Here is an 18763-nt window from a genome sequence, read left to right on the forward strand (position 1 = left end):
TTTTTTTTTTTTTTTTTTTTCCCTCTTGTGCGTAAAATTGTCAGCGCAAACTTGGAAGTTGCAAAGGTCGAGGTGCAAAGATTTTGAGCGCATTTGTGCGATTTTGTAGGGAGAGAGAGAAAAAAAGGCAATAAGAGTTGAGCCAACCCCACCGTGTGCGCTGCGCATCTGGAAACCTCGCTTCAAAAAACTTGATCAGGACGCGATTCCAACGCCTTGTGGACGGACAAAAAACGCGTCCTTGCACCTTGTTGACGGCTGCGTATTAGCGGGTGGACATTTTCACGGTTGTGGCGTGGTGTTTTCTCTGCGAGTGTGTGAGTGTGTGTGTGTGTGCAGCCTGTGTTGTGCAATCTAACAAGTCGTCAGTATTGTACTGTGGGTTTGTGAGCTGGCCGGAATGGCTTTGCAGAGCAGATCCACTGCTTTAAGGAGGCGTATAGGCCGCTCACTCTGATGTATGGCGGATAAAGCTTCCAAGAGCAGGTAAAAAAAAAAAAAACAACAAGAAGGAGAAAACAGAAACACCTTTTGGAGGTGTTTTATGGGAATTATCACATGGATCAGACGTGAGGAAAGGCTTCGTGGTGTTCTAGGAGGTTTCCAGGCTCCTCTTTTTTTTTCTCCCCCCCTGTGCCATAGTATAGATCCTATATGTTGTGTAACAGCGCAGTGATCGAGCAAACTTGCAGCTTCTTAGTTTATTCTAAGGGGGTTCAAACACTTTGTTGTTTAAATTGAGCAACTTTTTGTCTTATTTTTTCTCTCTCCTGTTGAAGAAGTCAGTTAATTGTCTTGCTTTTGTTTTATTTGATTTTATTTATTAAAGAAATTGGACACAGAGTAAAGGATAGTTTAAAGATTTTAAAAAAAGAAGAAAGAAAATGTGTTTGATAGTTTTGAGGGTGTCAGCCTGTAGCTCTCTGAAAGCTTCCAGTCTCCCCCCTTCCTCCTCCTCCTCCTCCTCCTCCTCCTCCTACTGCTCCTGTCTCTCCAACCTCCCATTTCTCCACCAAAATTAGAATGCATGTCATTCACTGGAGAGAATAGTATGGGCCCACATGCTGGGAAATTCCCATTCTCCCAGGGTGAGAGTAACCAATGCTGTTTAATTTGGGAAGTTCATTTAACTTCCACCGCTGAAAAGTTATATTGTTAATCTGTAACATCCTAACTTTTTTTTTGTCTCCCCCCCCTCCTCCCAACAGATGCATAATTATAGGGTTAAAACAGTAAGAAAAGAAGAAAGAAAAGGGAAACTAACATGAAAGTTTGGGGGCTAGTTTTCTTTGATCCTGTTTTTTTTTTTTTAAAGAATAAAAAGTGATTTTATTTTATGTAAAAAGAAGGTGAGTCAGTGTGTGCAGTGGGTGTCCATGTTGTTATCCACTGCCCTTTTTCTGTTGCACTACTGGACACTGAGATGAGCAGTGCAATATTAAAAGGGCATTGGCTGATAAAAACAAGAGACCCACACCTTCCCTTTTTAACCTGCACGTGGAGCTGTGAAGGTGTAAGAAATGTGCCTTAATTGTAGGTTTAAAAAGAAGAAGAAGCTGCATTTGTTGTTTTTCTCACTCGTCAGCCATTAAAACACCAAAAGAGGTAAAAAATTTCCAACCTTTTTTTCTTTCTCCTAAATCCGTCCCTCATTCCGGACAAACAGCATTTTATTTAAATGTGATTGGAGTTTTGGCAGTGAAGAATGGCTGTCCCCATGTCCACGTGCTGACACATGCTGAGGTCAGCTGCTTTGACAATGTTGCACTACTGTACCATCCATTCTAGCAGTGCAATAGTATTGTCATAGCATTTGGCCTGAGCTCACACTAAAAGCGCTGCTTTAAAAAACAAAAACACACACACACACAAAAAAAAAAAGGGTTTCAGTTTTGTTGCAGAAGTGGAGAGCTGATGACTGATAGCAGGTGGTGGCGCCGAGCAAAAAAAAAAAAAACATCCTCCTGAAGCTGTTTAGTGTATGTACAGAGGAGGGCTGGTGGGTTTTTTAGAGGCTGAGCAAAGTTTGAAGTGATGTTAGTCGTCCACAGGGCTTCATCTGGGCTAAACTTTTATGCTCCATTTCTGTCAAAGGGTCTAGCAGTGACAAACACAGGTGAAGCCAAATAAAAGCTTAGTTTTAGTAATTCTTCCTTGTGTCCACATTTGATTTTATTGTGGGAGAATTCTCCAGTTTTTTTCCAGAGCAGCTCAGTTTTTTTTCCCTCTCTGTGTGTTGTTTTGTCGTCACACCAAACGTTGAGTATCGATGATGGTAAAAGATGAAAAAAGGAAAAAGGAAGAAGGGGGAGTCGTAGTAGAGGAGGTGGAGGAGGGGGGAGGAGGTCGATTTGTGTGGTTTCTGAGCATCCTCGGTGGGAGCAGGTCGATGGGGGGAGGGGAGGTTTGGGAGGAATGTAGGGAGCAAAGGCCCTCTCACCCCCTTGCGTTTCTCTTTTTTTTTTTTTCTTTCCTCCTTTTTCTTTCGTCCTCTCTTCCCGGCGTTGAGATTAGGTGTCAGTGCTCCTGTGTGCGCCTCACGGTTGAACCCTAAAGTAAGAAGTTTGTTTGTTTTGATGACTGTCAGCAGACCTTTCTGGGTGGAAATGTTTAACCACAGTCCAGTTGCTGTTACAAGCTGCCGCAGAAGGACACAAGTCATTATTAAAAACAGACAGGAAGCATATTTTTCAGGGGGTGGGAGGCACAGATTTAACCCTGCTGCTGTAAAAAATGTTTCAGGTGTTTTTTGCTGTGTGTTAAAGCCACTTTGTAAAAGTCTCAGGTTTAAAAAAAAAAAAAAGAAAAACTAGTTTGGGAAATGTTGGATAAAGTGCCTCCGTTGTAAAAGTGCATTTGTGTGAGTGCACGCTGAAGGGAAAGCAAAAGGAGACCTCAGTCACTTGACTGTGTGAAATTCTCCCTGAGTAAAGAACGTGACTTGTTTAGGCTTGCTTGCAATGCTTGCTGGGAAATCCTGGAATGTGTGGAATGGGGGACGGTGGTGCTTCTGCAGTTATCTGACTGCATAGAGCTGCAAAGGCTCCTGCGATGAAGCCCAACATGTCAGCGGTGCTTTTTTTTCCCTGAGCAGCTCTTGAATGTGAATCCCGGTGCAGAGAAAAACAAAAGCTAATGAGATAATGGCATCTGCATTTCATTAATTACACAAACACGACGTAGTCATAAAACTCTGAGGGTTTATTTATGGCGCTGCTGCTGCTAATGAATTTTCTTTTAAACAAATGAAATCACTGAGAGAGAATTTCTCCTTTTTTTTTGCAAAGAAGTGTTGGAAACAAAAGAAAAGCTCTCCTGAAAACATTCGTATAATTAATAATAAACATCTAAGTGTGAGTTTGTGTTTATCATGTTTTATTTTAAGGGGTTTATGAAGCATTTCTGATTAAAAAGCTGTTGTTTTGTTCTTATGTCACCTTTTGTCTGAATAAAAACTATTAAATTAATGCCCTCGTTTGTTCTTATTTATTTTCTTGCAAAAACACTTTTAAAAGAGCAAAAATTTATCTTTAGAAGAAACCGATGGATTGGATGTGAGATGTAAAATTCAGATTTAAAAATGTGGCATTTACACTTTGCTTTGGTTGTTTGTTAAAGAATTAGAAAAGAAAAACAAAAACCTCATGAAAAAACTGGATTTAAACTTTAAAATCTCCGGCCTAAACCAGATTCTTTTGTGTGTGATTTTTAATCCTCACAGATCGGTTGTAATTCAGTAACAAACTGATTTCAATCAATAAACTCTTTTTCACCTCATAATCTAATTATAATAAATGTATTAACTCTGGTGGACTCATAATGTGCTCGTGGGCTTTGGTTCAAACCCACAGGACTTCATTTTGACGTTTAAATTTGGGCCAAACGTGTAAATTTAGTTGGAATGTATAGATTTTTGTGTGTTTTGTGGCACAAGAAGGATAAAAGAAAAAACATGAAGCTGATTTGTATATTTTCCTGCAATGAGGCTGAAACAAAAATCAGAGTTTGTGTAGAAAAAAGTGTGATTTTTGTAAATTCAAAATAACCTTAACAGTGAACAAAAAAGCAAACAAGTGATTTTAAATGGGGAGAGCGTTCATCTTCTACACTGTTATTAAATATGATATGCTAATGAGGAGACTGGAGAGGAAGGCCTCCAGCCAAAACACAGCAGAAACCACTTTTTAATCAAATATGAAGCCGCCTAGATGCCGACTGCTTCGGTGACGTGTTGCTGTCTTCCTGAGGCTGAGCTCCTCTCTTTGGATGTTGTACTTTTTGAGTTCATATTTACGCTCCTGATCACAGAAGTCCTGTGAAAAAGTGTTTTGATGCATCAAGTTTAGCCAGTAAATAAGCTGCTCTCCCTCCTCCGTCCTACTGTCGTCATTAAAGGTGTGATTTTTCATTTTAAATCTGTTGAACAGCTCCTATATCACAACGCAGCGTCGTGTTTATTATTCCACGGACAGGAAAGATGTAAATACGAGCATGTTTTTGTCAGGATAAATCTTTAGTGAGTCCATTCCAGCTCCTATCAGAGAGAAAGACGGCACTTTAAAGAATAAAAGATTCGACTTTTTGACTAATTTTCCGATTCCTATCATCACTTTTGCTCCTTTTTGCTCTTTCTTTTCATTTTTAAAGCACTATTTCCTGCACTCTGAACAGAAAGCAGCGCTCATTTGCAGACCAGCAGGGCTGTGACATTTAAATTTTAAAGTTACTTGCCGTAGTTTCTTTCAGTCTTGTTGTTTGTTAAGAGATAAGTGAAGATACGGAGCCTCGGTGCAAAGGTCCCGGTTATCTCCACCACACAGTTTGTCTGTGGTCAGGCTCATCATTTAGCTCCACGCAGGCTCTTTAAAAAATTACTTTTCAACCATCTCCTAGTGCAGAGTGGCAGTTTAATGCCATCCAAAGGACAGGAGCTGAAGTGCACAAGCAACCAGTGGCTGAAATAATCATTAATTACTCATTATTGGCATATAAAATTAATTAATGCTGCTAAAAATTAAAGTTTAAGGAAAGAACGCTGCCTCAAATTAAGCACGAGGAGCTTCTTTGGGTCCCTAGAAAACGTTAGATTACCGACTAAACATAGAAGAGATGAAAGACGAGGATTTGTGCAGCTGAGAAAATAAAATGAATAAAACGAATTAGGAGGCAAAAACAACAAATGCAGCTGAGTCACAGACAATGGCCACGGAAATCCAAACAAACCAAAATAGCCCTGATGCAAGGAATGAACTCATCTAGGAAGTGTGTGTGTGTTCAGGAGGAGGAGCTGAAGGTGTCCCAGTCTGGAGTTTTATTTAGACGACCAAAAGAAAGCAGATAAAAGTCAGTCTGAAGAACATTTTTCAACATTAAAAGTCAAATTCACCACCACATCCTGCTGCTAACTTGTTGTTTTTAAATTGTAGGTTTAGTTTTTTGGGATTAAGCTCAACTTTAAGCAGCTTTTTGAGATTTTTGGAAACTTCTTGATTCTAAAACAAATATCAAAGATGTAACTGATCAGACGTGAGCGGTGTGTCACCACGAAGGTTTACCTGCAGAGTGAAATGATATCATCCAGTAAGAACGAAGGAGGAGGAAGAGAGTGTGTGATACAGAGAGTTTTATCTAATTTCTCTCCATAAAGCTTGATCTCTGGTAAAGTGTTTTTTAAAGGTCTTTGTTGGATTCGTGTGTTTGTTTGTGTCTGATCACGTTCATCCTTTTGTTCATGAGCGGAGGTCCTGCTGGAGGATCCATCAGCTGCCACTCTGACAAGTGTAAAATAAGATTAAGCTGCACAACAAAAAAGAAAAACATGCATCAGTTTAAGGAGGATGCAGAAGATTTCCTGTTTTTACTGTTAACGAGCCAATAGGAGGGCAGTTTGGAAGGATGAAGAAAAATAATTGTAAAGTGTTTTTAAGGGTTTGTGGTGATTTAAAAAGAAACATATCTTGAACTTATACAAGAATCGATCCTCAGGTTTGCTGCAGAGGTGATTAAGCGCCACTCGGTGGACGAATGCATCAGTGCAGAAAGCCTTAAAGGGCCAGTCCACCCAAACAACCTAACACTGAGGGAAAATATAAATGCAAATTGTGACTTAGAGAACAAGCTAAAGTCCTCATTTCTGTTTGGTGCGTTCTCCCAGCTGAGCCCAGAAGCCGTTGAACCGGTGACACATTCTCACCCACTGAGTGAATCCACACCTCGGCCAGGGTGTCGCCTGAGACACCAGTCTGACCAGCGACTATAAAAAGCCCTCTAAAAGAGCAGCTTTATTCAAACGACCTGATGCCACAGATGAAGAAAGAAATGGGCCGTCGGGACGCTGGATGCTGGTTTATCGGTTCGGTTCAGGCGCTTAAACGTCCACAACTTCACCGTATGTTGCTGAAGAAATAATGTCAGACGTGTGTGGACTGACACGTCTGACAACTTGATCCTGCCCCTCAAAATATCCACCCGTCCTTCAGGAAGAGCGGGACGACATTTCACAAACCAGAACCGACAACCTCATTAAGTCTACGGGTCACGAGACGTCTCACTCGTAATGTGACCCCAGTCTTTAGCTGCTAATGGTCTATTTTTTAATTGCTGTTGTAGAGATCCTTTGTGTTGGAACAATTCATTCTTCTGTATTAAAAACAGAAGATAGAACTTAGTGAAATATCACCTGCTGAGGAAACGAATGCATCCTAACTTGACTAATTTCTAGTTTTTGCATCATCCACCTTTGAGATTTATGGCTAGAAAGAAGTGCATGAATGTTTTTTTGTTTGTGATGCTCATTGTACTGAAAAATTACATCTGAAAAATTCATTATGTCTTTCCAGAAACAGCCTTTTGTGTTTATAGCACCTTCTACTAGAGAGAAATTAAATAAAACTGTATGAGCCACTGACACAGTGTGAGTTCTCCAACACATCTTAAAGCTTCTGTACTTAAATAAATGTAATAAAAACAAATAAATATGAACGATTTATTGAATTAATCCAACCGACATTGCACAAATAAATAATAAATAAATGTACTTGAAGAGTTCATTTGCAAAAACAGATCACTCCATGTTTGCAGATTTTCAAGAAAACGTATTTTTTTCATTGTTTGCTTGAGATAAAATCAATCAAAGTGAAGCTGAGTGGATTTGATTCAGCAGAAACGACACGATTGATTGATATCGTCTCAGGTAGACGATGGAAAAGTGGGTTTTGAGTTATCAGTTCCTGCAAACGAGCTCTTCACTTCTTTTAAAACCATTCCACAAACTTGAGATTAAAAAGTGCATCCGGACAACTAGATGTCAAAACAAAAGTTTCACTCCTATATACAGTAACCCTGAGTCTGTTATTGCTTTAAATGTGTATGTTTAAGTTTGTGTCTCCTGCTTGAATTCCAGGTTTCTGAGGTAAACGTTAGGTGGCCTAGCGGGTCGTTTCCAGCAGGTGGAGCAATAAGTTTGTTCTCCTCCGTTAAAGGAAGCACATCAGGGCTGCAACAAGCCCTTCATATGTGCCAGGACAGCCGCCTCCATCAGCGAGATTTGACATTTACAAGATTCGTCTTCATGTAAATAAAAAGAAATAAAAGCGTCCATCATTAAAGTGTCTTACTTAAGCAGGATTTAGACTGAAAATTCAAAAGTGCAACCTCAGTTTTTGTTCGTCTTGATGTCATTTTTGGTGACTGCGAGGTCTACTGTAGCCTCATGAGGCATCTGAAAGAGAACAATCGCCGTGGTTAGCTTTAGAAGGTGTGTTTCCTGCGTGGGCGTTTGAAATAATAATAATAATACAGCGAGAGCACTGACCAGGACCGGAGGAGCCATGAAGAGGTAATTTAAGGGGTAGTGCAGCAGGTTGATGCAGGTGGACGAGTACAGATCTGCATAACGCATCAGCTGGCTGGCAAACAGCGTCTGTCTGGCTCCGCTGCGCAGCAAGCTGCCCATCTGGCCGTAGGACATGTCCATCCTGTAGGTCAGCACCTGGGAACACAAACCAGCAGCGCTTAATGGCACAAACAGAGAGTCTGGTTCCTGCTGCAGCACTGAGCTCTTAAAGTGTCATTGCTGTATTGGTGCATATAAGAAACTAGACTAAAATTGGTGTATTAACAGACAGTTTCATGTTGTCTCACTAGTTTTTGTTGCATTGGTTTGAGCCGTCAACAATAAAGCAACAGTGTATTAACATCATGAGGGGTCCACGTTTACCAAGCGATGAACCCCAGATGGAGTTAAAACAGCTGCATTTTGCCTCCAGTAAAAACCATCCATCCATCATCTATACACCACTTAATCCTCACTAGGGTCGTGGGGGGCTGGAGTCTATCCCAGCTGACTGAAGGCAGGTTCACCTGGACAGGTAACCAGTCTATCACAGGGCTACACTTAGAGACAGACAACCAAGCACACTCACATTCACACCTACGGACAATTTAGAATCACCAATTAGCCTCAGCATGTTTTTGGACCTTGTGGGAGGAAGCCGGAGAACCCGGAGAGAACCCACGCTGCACGGGGAGAACATGGAGACTCCACGCAGAAAGATCCTCACCGGGACACGAACCGGCGACCTTCTATCTGTGAGGCGACGGTGCTAATCACCGAGCCACCTTGCAGCCCCAGTAATAACCAGAAACCTTTAAAAGTGCACGATGCTCACCTTGATTCTGGTCTGGATGGAGCTGATGTCAGAACCCTCCCGACTGCTGCCGTCCAGGTTCCTTCAAACAGCAAACAGAGACAAATGAACGGCTTCAAACAATTAAGCAACAAATTCGACTAAATAAAGGTGAAATAAATCCTGTTGTTTGGGATCTAAGAGCTGCAAACCATCAATAAAACCTCTGTAGGATATTTCAAACACTTTAGAATAAATTATCTGGTTATATTACGATATCAGCCATATTTCAACCTGTTTATCATTAATTTATTTTACACGTGATGGTTTTTTTTTGTTTGTTTTCCTTTAATGGATTGTATAAAAGCACTTTATCACATAATGATGCACAATTAATGAAAGCAATCCGATTCAACTAAAGCCTTCACTAAACACGTGACAACAGTTTCTAAGATTTGAATTTAACGTGAGACTTACAGTGCTGCAGCGCCCCCTGCTGGCCAGAATGAAACACAACACAACACATATACCATTTTACTTCAGAACACTTCCTGTTCAGGTACGTGGATGCATTATTTTGCTTCGTTTAAGTTGTGAAAAAAATATTGTAAATCAAATGTTCTTTCCATCTAATCAAATACTAGAACTTGTGGAAATTCAGCTTAATTAAAAAGTTTAGAGGAGCTGAAAACAACAATTTAAATGATCTGAAACCAACAAACAGCAACACAGAGCGTGAAAAGGAGGCTGCATGTTGTCTGTATCTCTACAGTATTTACACAGAGTTTAGAACAGATTCTTTACTCTGCTGGCTGCCTTTTATTTTCTAAATTATTTGCGTTTCTTATTTTGTTGACACTGAGACTTTATGGGGTTTTTGTGAGCAGCAGCATCTCCTCACTGTGTGGAGGTAAAGACAGAAAAGCAAATGTTCAGAAAACGCACTGAAAGGTTGACATGATTATCTGGAGCTTGATGTATCAGTACTGATATATTCTAACATGTTTAGTCCTTTTTTCTTACCAGCTTTGCAATTTAGAGTCAACATCTGACACTGCTGCAGGTTTATTTATCCTCAATCTACAGTTTTATCTCCAGAAATGAAAGCACATGTGAGCTCCCCATATGCTCCCACACACAAGTAATGGTGTATCAATGATCATACATGATAAATTGTTCATTACTTCCACATAAATGTGTAATAAAAGTGTTGTCTACTTTACATACAGATGGACGCGGACTCACGTGTAAAGTTCAGCTAAGAAGACATCGAGACGTTTAAGCTCCTCGAAGAGATCTGAAAAACCAAGAAAGTCGTCAAACCTCCAGAAACCACGGACCAACGGTGAAACTGTAAAGAACAAAGAGGCTGGTTCTTACTTTGTTTTTCCTCCCACACCTGCAGCTCCTTGCTGAGCTCCGGTACGACCAGGAAAGTTTTCCATCCTTGACGTTTCTTAGATTTGAGGATGTCGCCAAAGATGTGATCCCCGACGTAGAGGATGTCTTTACCTTTGACGTCCAGTAGATCACAGACAATGTCTGAAGATCCTGGAGAACACAAAACCAGCTCAGCGTGTAAGGGAAATGTAATCATATGAGATGTAAAAGAAAGAAAAAAACATCTTCAAGACATGCAGCCACAAAACACACACTGTAAAAATATGTGAGTTTGAAGCTTATTTCCCATATTTTAAAAATGCATTAGAGCATCTATGCAATAACTAAACTGGATTGTGATTTATGTGTCACGTGTAAAATAACACTAAAAACCTAAAACTATAAATAACCCTGAAAATTTAATTTAATTTAATTTATACAGCATGAATTCACAACACATGTCCTCTCACAGAGCTGAACATAGTGAGGTACAGACCTTGAAAAAACAGAGAACCCCAAAATCCAAAGTTACCTTTAAATTCCCTGTGAGCAAGCAGTGGGAGGGACAATTTTATGGGCTTTTTTTTGTTTGTTTTTTTTTCAGGGAATTGAAAAAATGTCACATGAAAAATACATTCTAAAATATGTTATGATTTCAGAAATAATTTCCCTTTTAAAATGAACTGATGGACTTGTTAAATTCAAGTTTTATACTAAAAATAGATTTTCTAAAATTAATTACACATAGTGATGTGACATCTGTCCTATCAGGTTGGATTGTGACAGTCAAGGAAGGAAGGAAGGAAGGAAGGAAAGCAGGTTAAACCCTGGACTTAACATGATGTAAACTGAAACTTACTAAGTATTTAAAATTCTCCCCACTTGAATCGTGATCCTACAGACTGGACTCTGAACCATGTTGAACATTTCGCGGTGATTCTGTTTCATGATAAAATTTTCTGTTGCGTATGGAACAAATCTGAACATCCTCTCTTTGCTGCCATATACAGACATTAGTGTATCTGTACCTTGTGGAGAATCAGCATTTGTTTTGGGGGTCTAATTATATTCCTTCATCCATAATCTTAAAACTTTAACCAAATTATAACCAAACCTCAGTTACAAGCCTGCAGGTGTCAAACCAGCTGCTTAAATATTGTCTAAAACCAGCTTGTGTCCATTATGGAGCAAATTGGATGGATTGTCTAGAATCACTTTCATTCAATAAACAAAGGTAAATATTATCCTCTCCACCCTGGTATTACTAAACCAGTTTAAACTCTCTGAACAGCCACTAAAGAGAAGTCTTACTCCATCCATCCATCCATCCATTATCTATACACTGCTTAATCCTCACTAGGGTCGCGGGGGGGCTGGAGTCTACACTTACTCCAGTTTTAAGCAATGAGGAATGCTGCTGCCTTTAAAAACCTCTTAATCCTTGTTCTTGTTCTTCATCATGACTGAGTGTGAATCTCACCTCCAGAGTAAACTGTTCCGTGCTGGAGGTCGCCGGTGTACGTCCCGATCCGAAGCTTTCCTGTGTTCTGTGTCCAAAACACAACACGTTTGTTACAAACCCGCTCATGCACAACATTCATTAGTAGCTCTTCAGTGTGAGACGCTTTTCGTACCGGGTCCACTTGTCTCAGGACGGTTCCCTCTGCGAAGAACAGCGGCTTCCTGGTGTCCACCACGATCAGGTCGAAGAAGCTTTGCCAGGGCTGCTTTGGGGTTCCAGGCTGGAATAAAGAACACGTCTCACATTCATACGACTCTCTTAAGTTGGATATTTTCTAAAAACACACATTTAAAACTGCCTTACCTTTGGGTTACTTTCCAGCAGATACTTCATGATGTTCTTGGTGAAGAAGGGAAGATTAAAAACATGTTAGAACAGGAGTCTCAGCTTCACTTTCACATGATTTACTGTAAAAAGGTGTAATTTGTGTCATTTGTGGCACAACACAAGCTTCTGGTTCACCTCAGTGTAGCTGTAGTTGCTGTTGGTAGCGAGGAACACTTTGGCCACTTCTCTGATCCGGGTCAAGAGCACTGGGAGCTTTGGCTGCACAGAAAACATTGATGTTTACAGGATTTTAGCCACGTTTTAGTCAGAAATGAAGACATATTTAAGTGGATGATCTTTACTCACATCTCTCACAACGTATTTCTCCAAATTCTTTATGGTTCGTTCCTTCAGGATTCCCTGCACCGCACACGGTTAACGTTTTTAAATTAAAGAAAAGTGGACCCATATCTGCAGTGTTTTAAATGTTAAATGTTGCAGCGTGGCTCTTTTCATGAACTTACGGTATCGTGAATGAAGTCCATGGCGTCTCTAACGTCCTGGAACATGCTTCTGAAGGACATGAGCAGGTCGCCGTGCTGGAAGCCTTCCAGGAGGCTGCAGCAGAGACGGAAAAGGATGAAAAGTCAAAAAGGTCATGGGTTGATTTATAATTGTTCAGGGTTAAAGAGGTTAAAAAAAAATTTAAAAAGGAAGGAAGGAAGGAAGGAAGGAAATTTCCTAAGTTCTTAAATTAATCTGCACTGACTGTACACTTTTTTTTTTGAGCTGTTGTAACAGTCAACTTTCCCCACTGTGGCATTAATAAAGTTTATCTTATCTTTATCTTTTATCTTTAAGGAAGGAAGAAAGGAAGGAAATAAATAAGGAAGGAAGGAAGGAAGGAAGGAAGGAAGTGAGTACAGAAGGAAGGAAGAAAGGAAGGAAGGAAGAAAGGAGGGAAGGAAGGATGTAAGGAAGTAAGAAAGGAAGGAAGAAAGTGAGTAAGGAAGGAAGGAATGACATAAGTAAGTAAGGAAGGAAGTGAGTAAGTAGGTAAGTGAGGAAGTAAGGACGCAAGGAAGAAAGGAGGGAAGGAAGGAAGGACGCAAGGAAGTAAGTAAGGAAGCAAGAAAGAAAGGAAGGAAGGAAGAAAGTAAGAAAGTAAGAAAGGAAGGAAGGAAGAAAGGAAGAAAGGAAGGAAGTAAGAAAGTAATGAAGTAATGAAGAAAGTGAGTAAGGAAGGAAGGAAGGAATGACATAAGGAAGAAGTAAGGAAGGAAGTGAGTAAGTAAGGACACAAGGAAGGAAGAAAGGAAAGAAGGAAGGAAAGAAGGAAGATGGAAAAGGATGAAAAGTTTGTTTTGCAATAAGTTCCTGGGTTGATTTGTAATTGCTCAGGGTTAAAGAGGTTAAAAAACAACTTAAGAAGAAGAAGAAGAAGAAGAAGAAGCTCAGAGAGAAGCCAGAACAATAAAACGTGTCGACTCACTTTGTGTATCTGGAGCATCTGGTGAAGAAATCCACCAGGCAGGCGTACAGATACGTCTCTGCAGGATGCATGGACATCAGTTATATTATCACATAGGACACCTTTAAAAACATAAGCTGTGATCCTGTGAGGTTCAGGCTCGCTGATGTGAAACATATAACTAGTCGCAGACATAAACTTTGCCATCATGAAGAATCCAACACAAAGAAAGTTGAATCACTTCGTACCTGAAAGATTGAAGAGAGTGTTGAGGATGTAAAAGCGCTCGGTGTCGCCTCTCTGGATGAACTTGTTGGGATAGTAGTTGTTAACGTCTTGCCTGTGGAGCAGAAACACAAAACGTGTCGGTGTGACTATTAGCTGCTTAAAGTGGCACAAAACTGTAAACATATATCTACAAACAGATTCAACTCCTGCGGTTAAAAACAAGTGAAGCGACACAGCTCCTCTCAGCTGACCATCATGCTGCTGTCATTGTTAAAAGTTAAAATCTGAAAGTTGTGTTTTAATTAACCGTGGCAGCAGCATTTGTTCCACTAATTCTGCTGTATTCGGTTTAAACTTCCACACAAGAAGCTTAAAAGTGAACATTTTCCAGAACTACCCCTTTAAACAGGTTGTACTCTGTTGTATTACTCTCAATATTCCTGTAAATAACAAAACTGTTCTATGGTTCTTATTTAAATCTAACTTTAATTCTTTGCACTATTACAGTTGTTTGTATTTTTTTTATTTCTAGTTACTTTATTTTACTGTATATTTATGGCGTACTTATTGTTTTGTTGCACCAACCCACCAGAACAAATTCCTCGTATTGTGTGAACTATACCTGGCAATAAATCTGGTTCTGATTGGATGTATGTTGTATAAATGTATGTGCAAACATTGTGTTGCTGGAAAACACGGGGATCATTTAGTTTAAATAGTAGCAAGCTAATCTATATTATTATGACATAATTTAAATCCTTTTACCTCGAAGTTATTTCAACTTAATGTCAGGATATATGAATATGTTTTATCTTCTTCCCATTCTCACTTCAACAGGAGTTCATTTGAAAAGCTTCTCATAATAAAGCAGAATTTTTAAAAACCATCATTGCACTGGATTCAGTTTAGATTTTACCCTTTGAGGAAGCGGAAGCCGTGACTGCAGACTAAAATATTTCCGTTTGAATCCACCTTCAGGAGGTTCCCGTACGTGGTGTCGACCACTAAGCCGCTGAGGGTTGGAGAGAGAATCAAAACATCAGGTAAAGCGATAGTTTATTGTGATGACTCAGACACTGACTTGACACTAACCGGGTGGAGAAACTGGGGTCATACGTGTAGCGCAGGAGCTCGTGAGGGTAACCAATAGAAACCATCCTGTCTCTTATCAGCTCGAAGCCCAGACTCTCATAGTCAGGAGACTTGTACACTGCAAACAAACACACAGCAAAGACATTAGTGCACGACCTGCAGGTCTCGTGTGGCTCCGGAGAACACCGAGGCCACCATGAATAATTCACGGTCATCCTCCTGGTGGTGACACAACGTTTTACGCACACGGCGTCACATACATGCCAGCGTGTAATCCATGTCGAAGCCGTAGCATCTGATGTTCTCCAGTGTCAGACTTCTGTTGACGAACACCCTGCGATCGAACAGAAACACGTCAGGCCCGCGGGCACGTGGCCGGAGAAAGAAAGGGGGTCGCCTTACGTTTGTTCATCGTTTGACCATCTCGTCTCGATGAGGGTTTTTTAAGGTTGTAACACACACTCGGCTCGATGCTTATCAGCTCGTCGCTTCTACCATGACACTGGGTTGACGTGAGGTAGAAGTCATCTGAGGCGATGTTGCTGCTTTCTGTGATGCATCCTCCTGCCTTTACTGGCATCAAACTGAGGAGCTTTACCTACACGTTCACCTCCTTGTTTTGTTTGGGCTGGGCCTTCAGCGGGGTGGAGCTGGGTGGAGGCTGCAGATGTTATCATCACCACCCTGCTGCCATCACCGTGTTTCAAATCAAGTACGTCAGAATAAAAACACAGCCAGGCTATTTTTAACAATTAACTGGTGCAGCTGGTTTCCTGTGTCTCCTGCTCCCAGATGCTCGTCCAGGAGGGGAGGCCTATCTGTGGCACCACCGGGCTGGATGGACGGCCCGGTCTCAACCCTGCCTGATGCTTCACACATATAGGGTTCCTGTAAATAATTAACCTGCGAGCTCCTGTTCTGTGAACGTGTTGCTGCTGTGCATTGAAGGTCTTTCTCCTGCGTTTCTGATGCCAAGCACTTTCTAAAGGGATTTAAATATTTAGTTAAAGGGTGCAAACTGTGTGAGGACAGCAGCAGGTGAAGCGTGTCGGAAAACACTGAGAATTGAGGAGAAAACCACCAGTGGATGTTGAAGGTCATTATTTATTGTCTCAGTTGTAATAATGATATATATGCAGAGGAATATACTAACGATGTGGACATAAATAATTTCCTGACCTGGTGTTGTGACCGATGAGGCAAAGATGTTAAAGAAGAAAAAGAAGTTTTTTTCTGGGAATAATAATAATAATAATAATGACAATAATAATAAATTCTGTGGTACCACCCAAAGCAAATGGACTCACTTTTGGTCAAAGTCTCTCTTCATCCGGGGCTGATCAGGGTACATGCTGGAAGATGTGTCCATGTCGTCCATTTCCGTCTCTGCAGCTCTGTTATGCACTCAACGCTTTTGGCACTCAGTCAGAGGAAGGACCTTTAAACTGCCAAATTTACCCAAATTTCGCAGGCGTGACCCTTTTTGTACGCACGCCAAAGCTCCTCCTTGTCATTTCATGCTTGTTGATGATGCAAACTGCTGCGTGAAGACGTCGCTCGTTGCATCTGCCTCACATTCGCCCTGCGGGACTTCGAGGGTGCAGATTGCGTTATCAGGGGCGCACACATGTGCAGGGGCCGCGCGTGTGCGCAAATGGTGGGAGTTTCCCGATGACTGTCAGTCCTGCTGTGACCCGAACACTTCAGCCGTGTTCACCAAAGCAAAACATCTCAGATGTTTGATTTATGAATCATTTAGTTCATGAATCATTTGGCTTTGGGTTCACCAGAAGTCCCAGCGCGCCGCGTAAGAGCGCACAGAGTTACCGGCAACCGAAAGTGTCACAAGTCAACCACAACAAACTTCACAAACATAAGCTACAGCAGGTTTGGTCGTGTCCCCGAGGAGGGAAGGTGTTTGTTTTGTCATTTAGATGAGATGAGAAATCTATTTTTGGTCGCTTATCGTATTATGACTTGAGAGCTTCAGTCATTTCTGTTTTCTCAAATTAGCCTTTAAATGCATCAATAGATTAGCCCTGGAGACTCTGTCCAGAAATATCCTCAGACATGACAGTAACAGAGTTATCAGGAGCATGGTGAACTGCAGCTGTAAAATATCACATCATAGATCTAAATTTAGACAATTAGCTTCCTCCACAGAGGGCTGTCAGCACTGAAACATATTACCAAGTGAAAGTACATTAACTACAGATAATGTGATGTTGACAGCTGAGGCTAAGAGCCGGCTAAAAGCAAACCAGAGCTGAAGCAAGTTTAGTCTAATGGTGCTCAAAACATTTTCTTAATATATCATAATCAATGTATTTTGTTGTGTGTACATCACTGTACCTTTATGTACAGCTGTGAGCAAAAGTTTACACACACTTGTAAAGACCAAACTAACAAAAACAAACATTTTTTAAAAATGACCGGAAATATGTTTGTAGGAGAGAAGGTAAGGCCTTTAACGGCAAGCATGGCGGTGGTGTTATCATGCTCTGGGGCTGTTTTGGTGCTTTACACAAAGTAAATGGATTAATGAGGAAGGAGGAGAAATAGCTTCACGTTCTTCAGGAAAACATAAAATCACCAGCCAGACGGTTGGGTCTTGGAAGCAGTCGGGTGTTCTAGCAAGACAAAGATCCGAAACATGCAGCAAAGGTAGTAAAGAAACGACTATTTCAGGCTACAATTAAACTGTTGGACTGGTCTCTCTAAATTCCTGACTTAAATCCCATCAAGACCTTGTGCTGAAGAAACAAGTCTTTGTCAGAAAGGCAACAAATTTAGTTTATCTGCACCAGTTCTGTCAAGAGGAGGGTCAAAGATACCAGAAGCTTGTGGACGTTTAGCAAAAGCACCGGCCAAAGGACGTTTAACCAAATGTTAGCGCTGTTGTATGGATATTTTTGACCCAGCAGATCTTGTCAAATTTCTAGAGTACCTATAATGAATCTATGAACAAATATATGATTGTTTTTTTTGTTTGTTTGGGATTTTTTGTGTGTGACAAAGACACATATGCTTTAGTTCTGCTTTAATTAAAGAGTTATAGGAGTCCCTGGATACTAAACACAACCGTTTTTTTATGTTCTGTCATTTTAAACTGCATCAGTCGTGTCAAACAAACAAACAAACAAACTAAATGTGTCACTTTTCAGCAAATTTATCCTTCAGTCATTTTCAGTTGGGCTCACTGGTTGAATATAAAAACTTGAGGGAATATTTTCATGGCAGATTATATTTGTCAAGTTCTGGGGAGAAAACGAAGCTCTTTTCATCTTTAAGACGTTCTAGTACTGCTGTTGTTTCCCTGCTAAGGTAGTTTTTAGTGTCCAATACTTAATACTAATAATTTCTTGAGGACTTTTATTTACATGAAGCTGATGAAAAATTAGATAAATGCTGTGACGTAGAGTCACACAGGCAGGAGAAACTCTTGGCAACGATAAATTAATATACAATGGTAATGGAATATAACACATAACTTATCAATGTTTAAGCAGAAATTCTGTGTTACGGTTCGTGAAGGTTGAATTAATCTTAACAAACTTTTACCTGGATAATTTCTTCTACAAAAACATATTTTATAAGATGCAGATGGTGCATACAGTATTACTATGTTGGTGGATCGGTAGTTAGCATTGTCACCTCGCAACTAGAAGATCGCCAGTTCGCATCCCGGTGAGGACACCGGGATCTTTCTGCGTGGAGTCTCCATGTTCTCCCCGTGCAGAGTGGGTTCTCTCCGGGTTCTCCGACTTCCTCCCACACAGTCCAAAAACATGTTGAGGTTAATTGGTGATTCTAAACTGTGTGAATGTGAGTGTGCTTGGTTGTCTGTCTCTAAGTGTAGCCCTGTGATAGACTGGTGACCTGTCCAGGGTGTCCCCTGCCTTCACTCTAAGTCAGCGACCCTAGTGAGGATTAAGTGGTGTATAGATGATGGATGGATGGATGTACAATCTACAAGGACAGAAATGAATACAACCTTGTCTGTCCACAAAGCGAACATTTTCAATTTGAGTGATAGAAGTTAGCCAATAAAATAAAAGCTTACAAACAGGAAAAATATTTAGCTACTGGTCATAAAAACAAGAAAAATCCTGATTTTAATCTAATGGAACACGGCTGCTTTGACAAATGCTCTATAATGACCACTCTGAGCTTGTG

General features: G+C 40.6%; 1 protein-coding gene across 3 annotated transcripts; it reads right to left on the reverse strand.

Moving 5' to 3' along the window:
* Positions 1-7101: 7101 nt before the first annotated feature.
* Positions 7102-16031, reverse strand: nt5c2l1 (5'-nucleotidase, cytosolic II, like 1). Of its 3 annotated transcripts, none has more exons than XM_008304021.1 (17): positions 15895-16031; positions 14848-14921; positions 14588-14705; positions 14412-14507; positions 13516-13607; positions 13289-13346; positions 12321-12414; positions 12163-12216; positions 11992-12075; positions 11833-11868; positions 11642-11749; positions 11488-11554; positions 10008-10178; positions 9873-9924; positions 8670-8730; positions 7814-7990; positions 7102-7720 (listed from the first exon to the last, which is right to left on the reverse strand). In XM_008304021.1, exons 1-17 carry the CDS (start codon positions 15963-15965, stop codon positions 7655-7657), a joined length of 1479 nt encoding a protein of 492 aa, XP_008302243.1. In that variant the 5' UTR covers positions 15966-16031; the 3' UTR covers positions 7102-7654. The 3 variants fall into 3 exon arrangements, with proteins under 3 accessions (XP_008302243.1, XP_008302245.1, XP_008302244.1); XM_008304023.1 differs by lacking the exon at positions 7102-7720 and adding an exon at positions 9105-9120 and having other exon boundaries at positions 7904-7990; XM_008304022.1 differs by lacking the exon at positions 7102-7720 and adding an exon at positions 9105-9123 and having other exon boundaries at positions 7904-7990.
* Positions 16032-18763: the final 2732 nt, after the last annotated feature.

Source organism: Stegastes partitus, unplaced genomic scaffold (genome assembly GCF_000690725.1).
Source record: "Stegastes partitus isolate 25-593 unplaced genomic scaffold, Stegastes_partitus-1.0.2 Scaffold2118, whole genome shotgun sequence".
NCBI classification, from domain to species: domain Eukaryota; kingdom Metazoa; phylum Chordata; class Actinopteri; family Pomacentridae; genus Stegastes; species Stegastes partitus.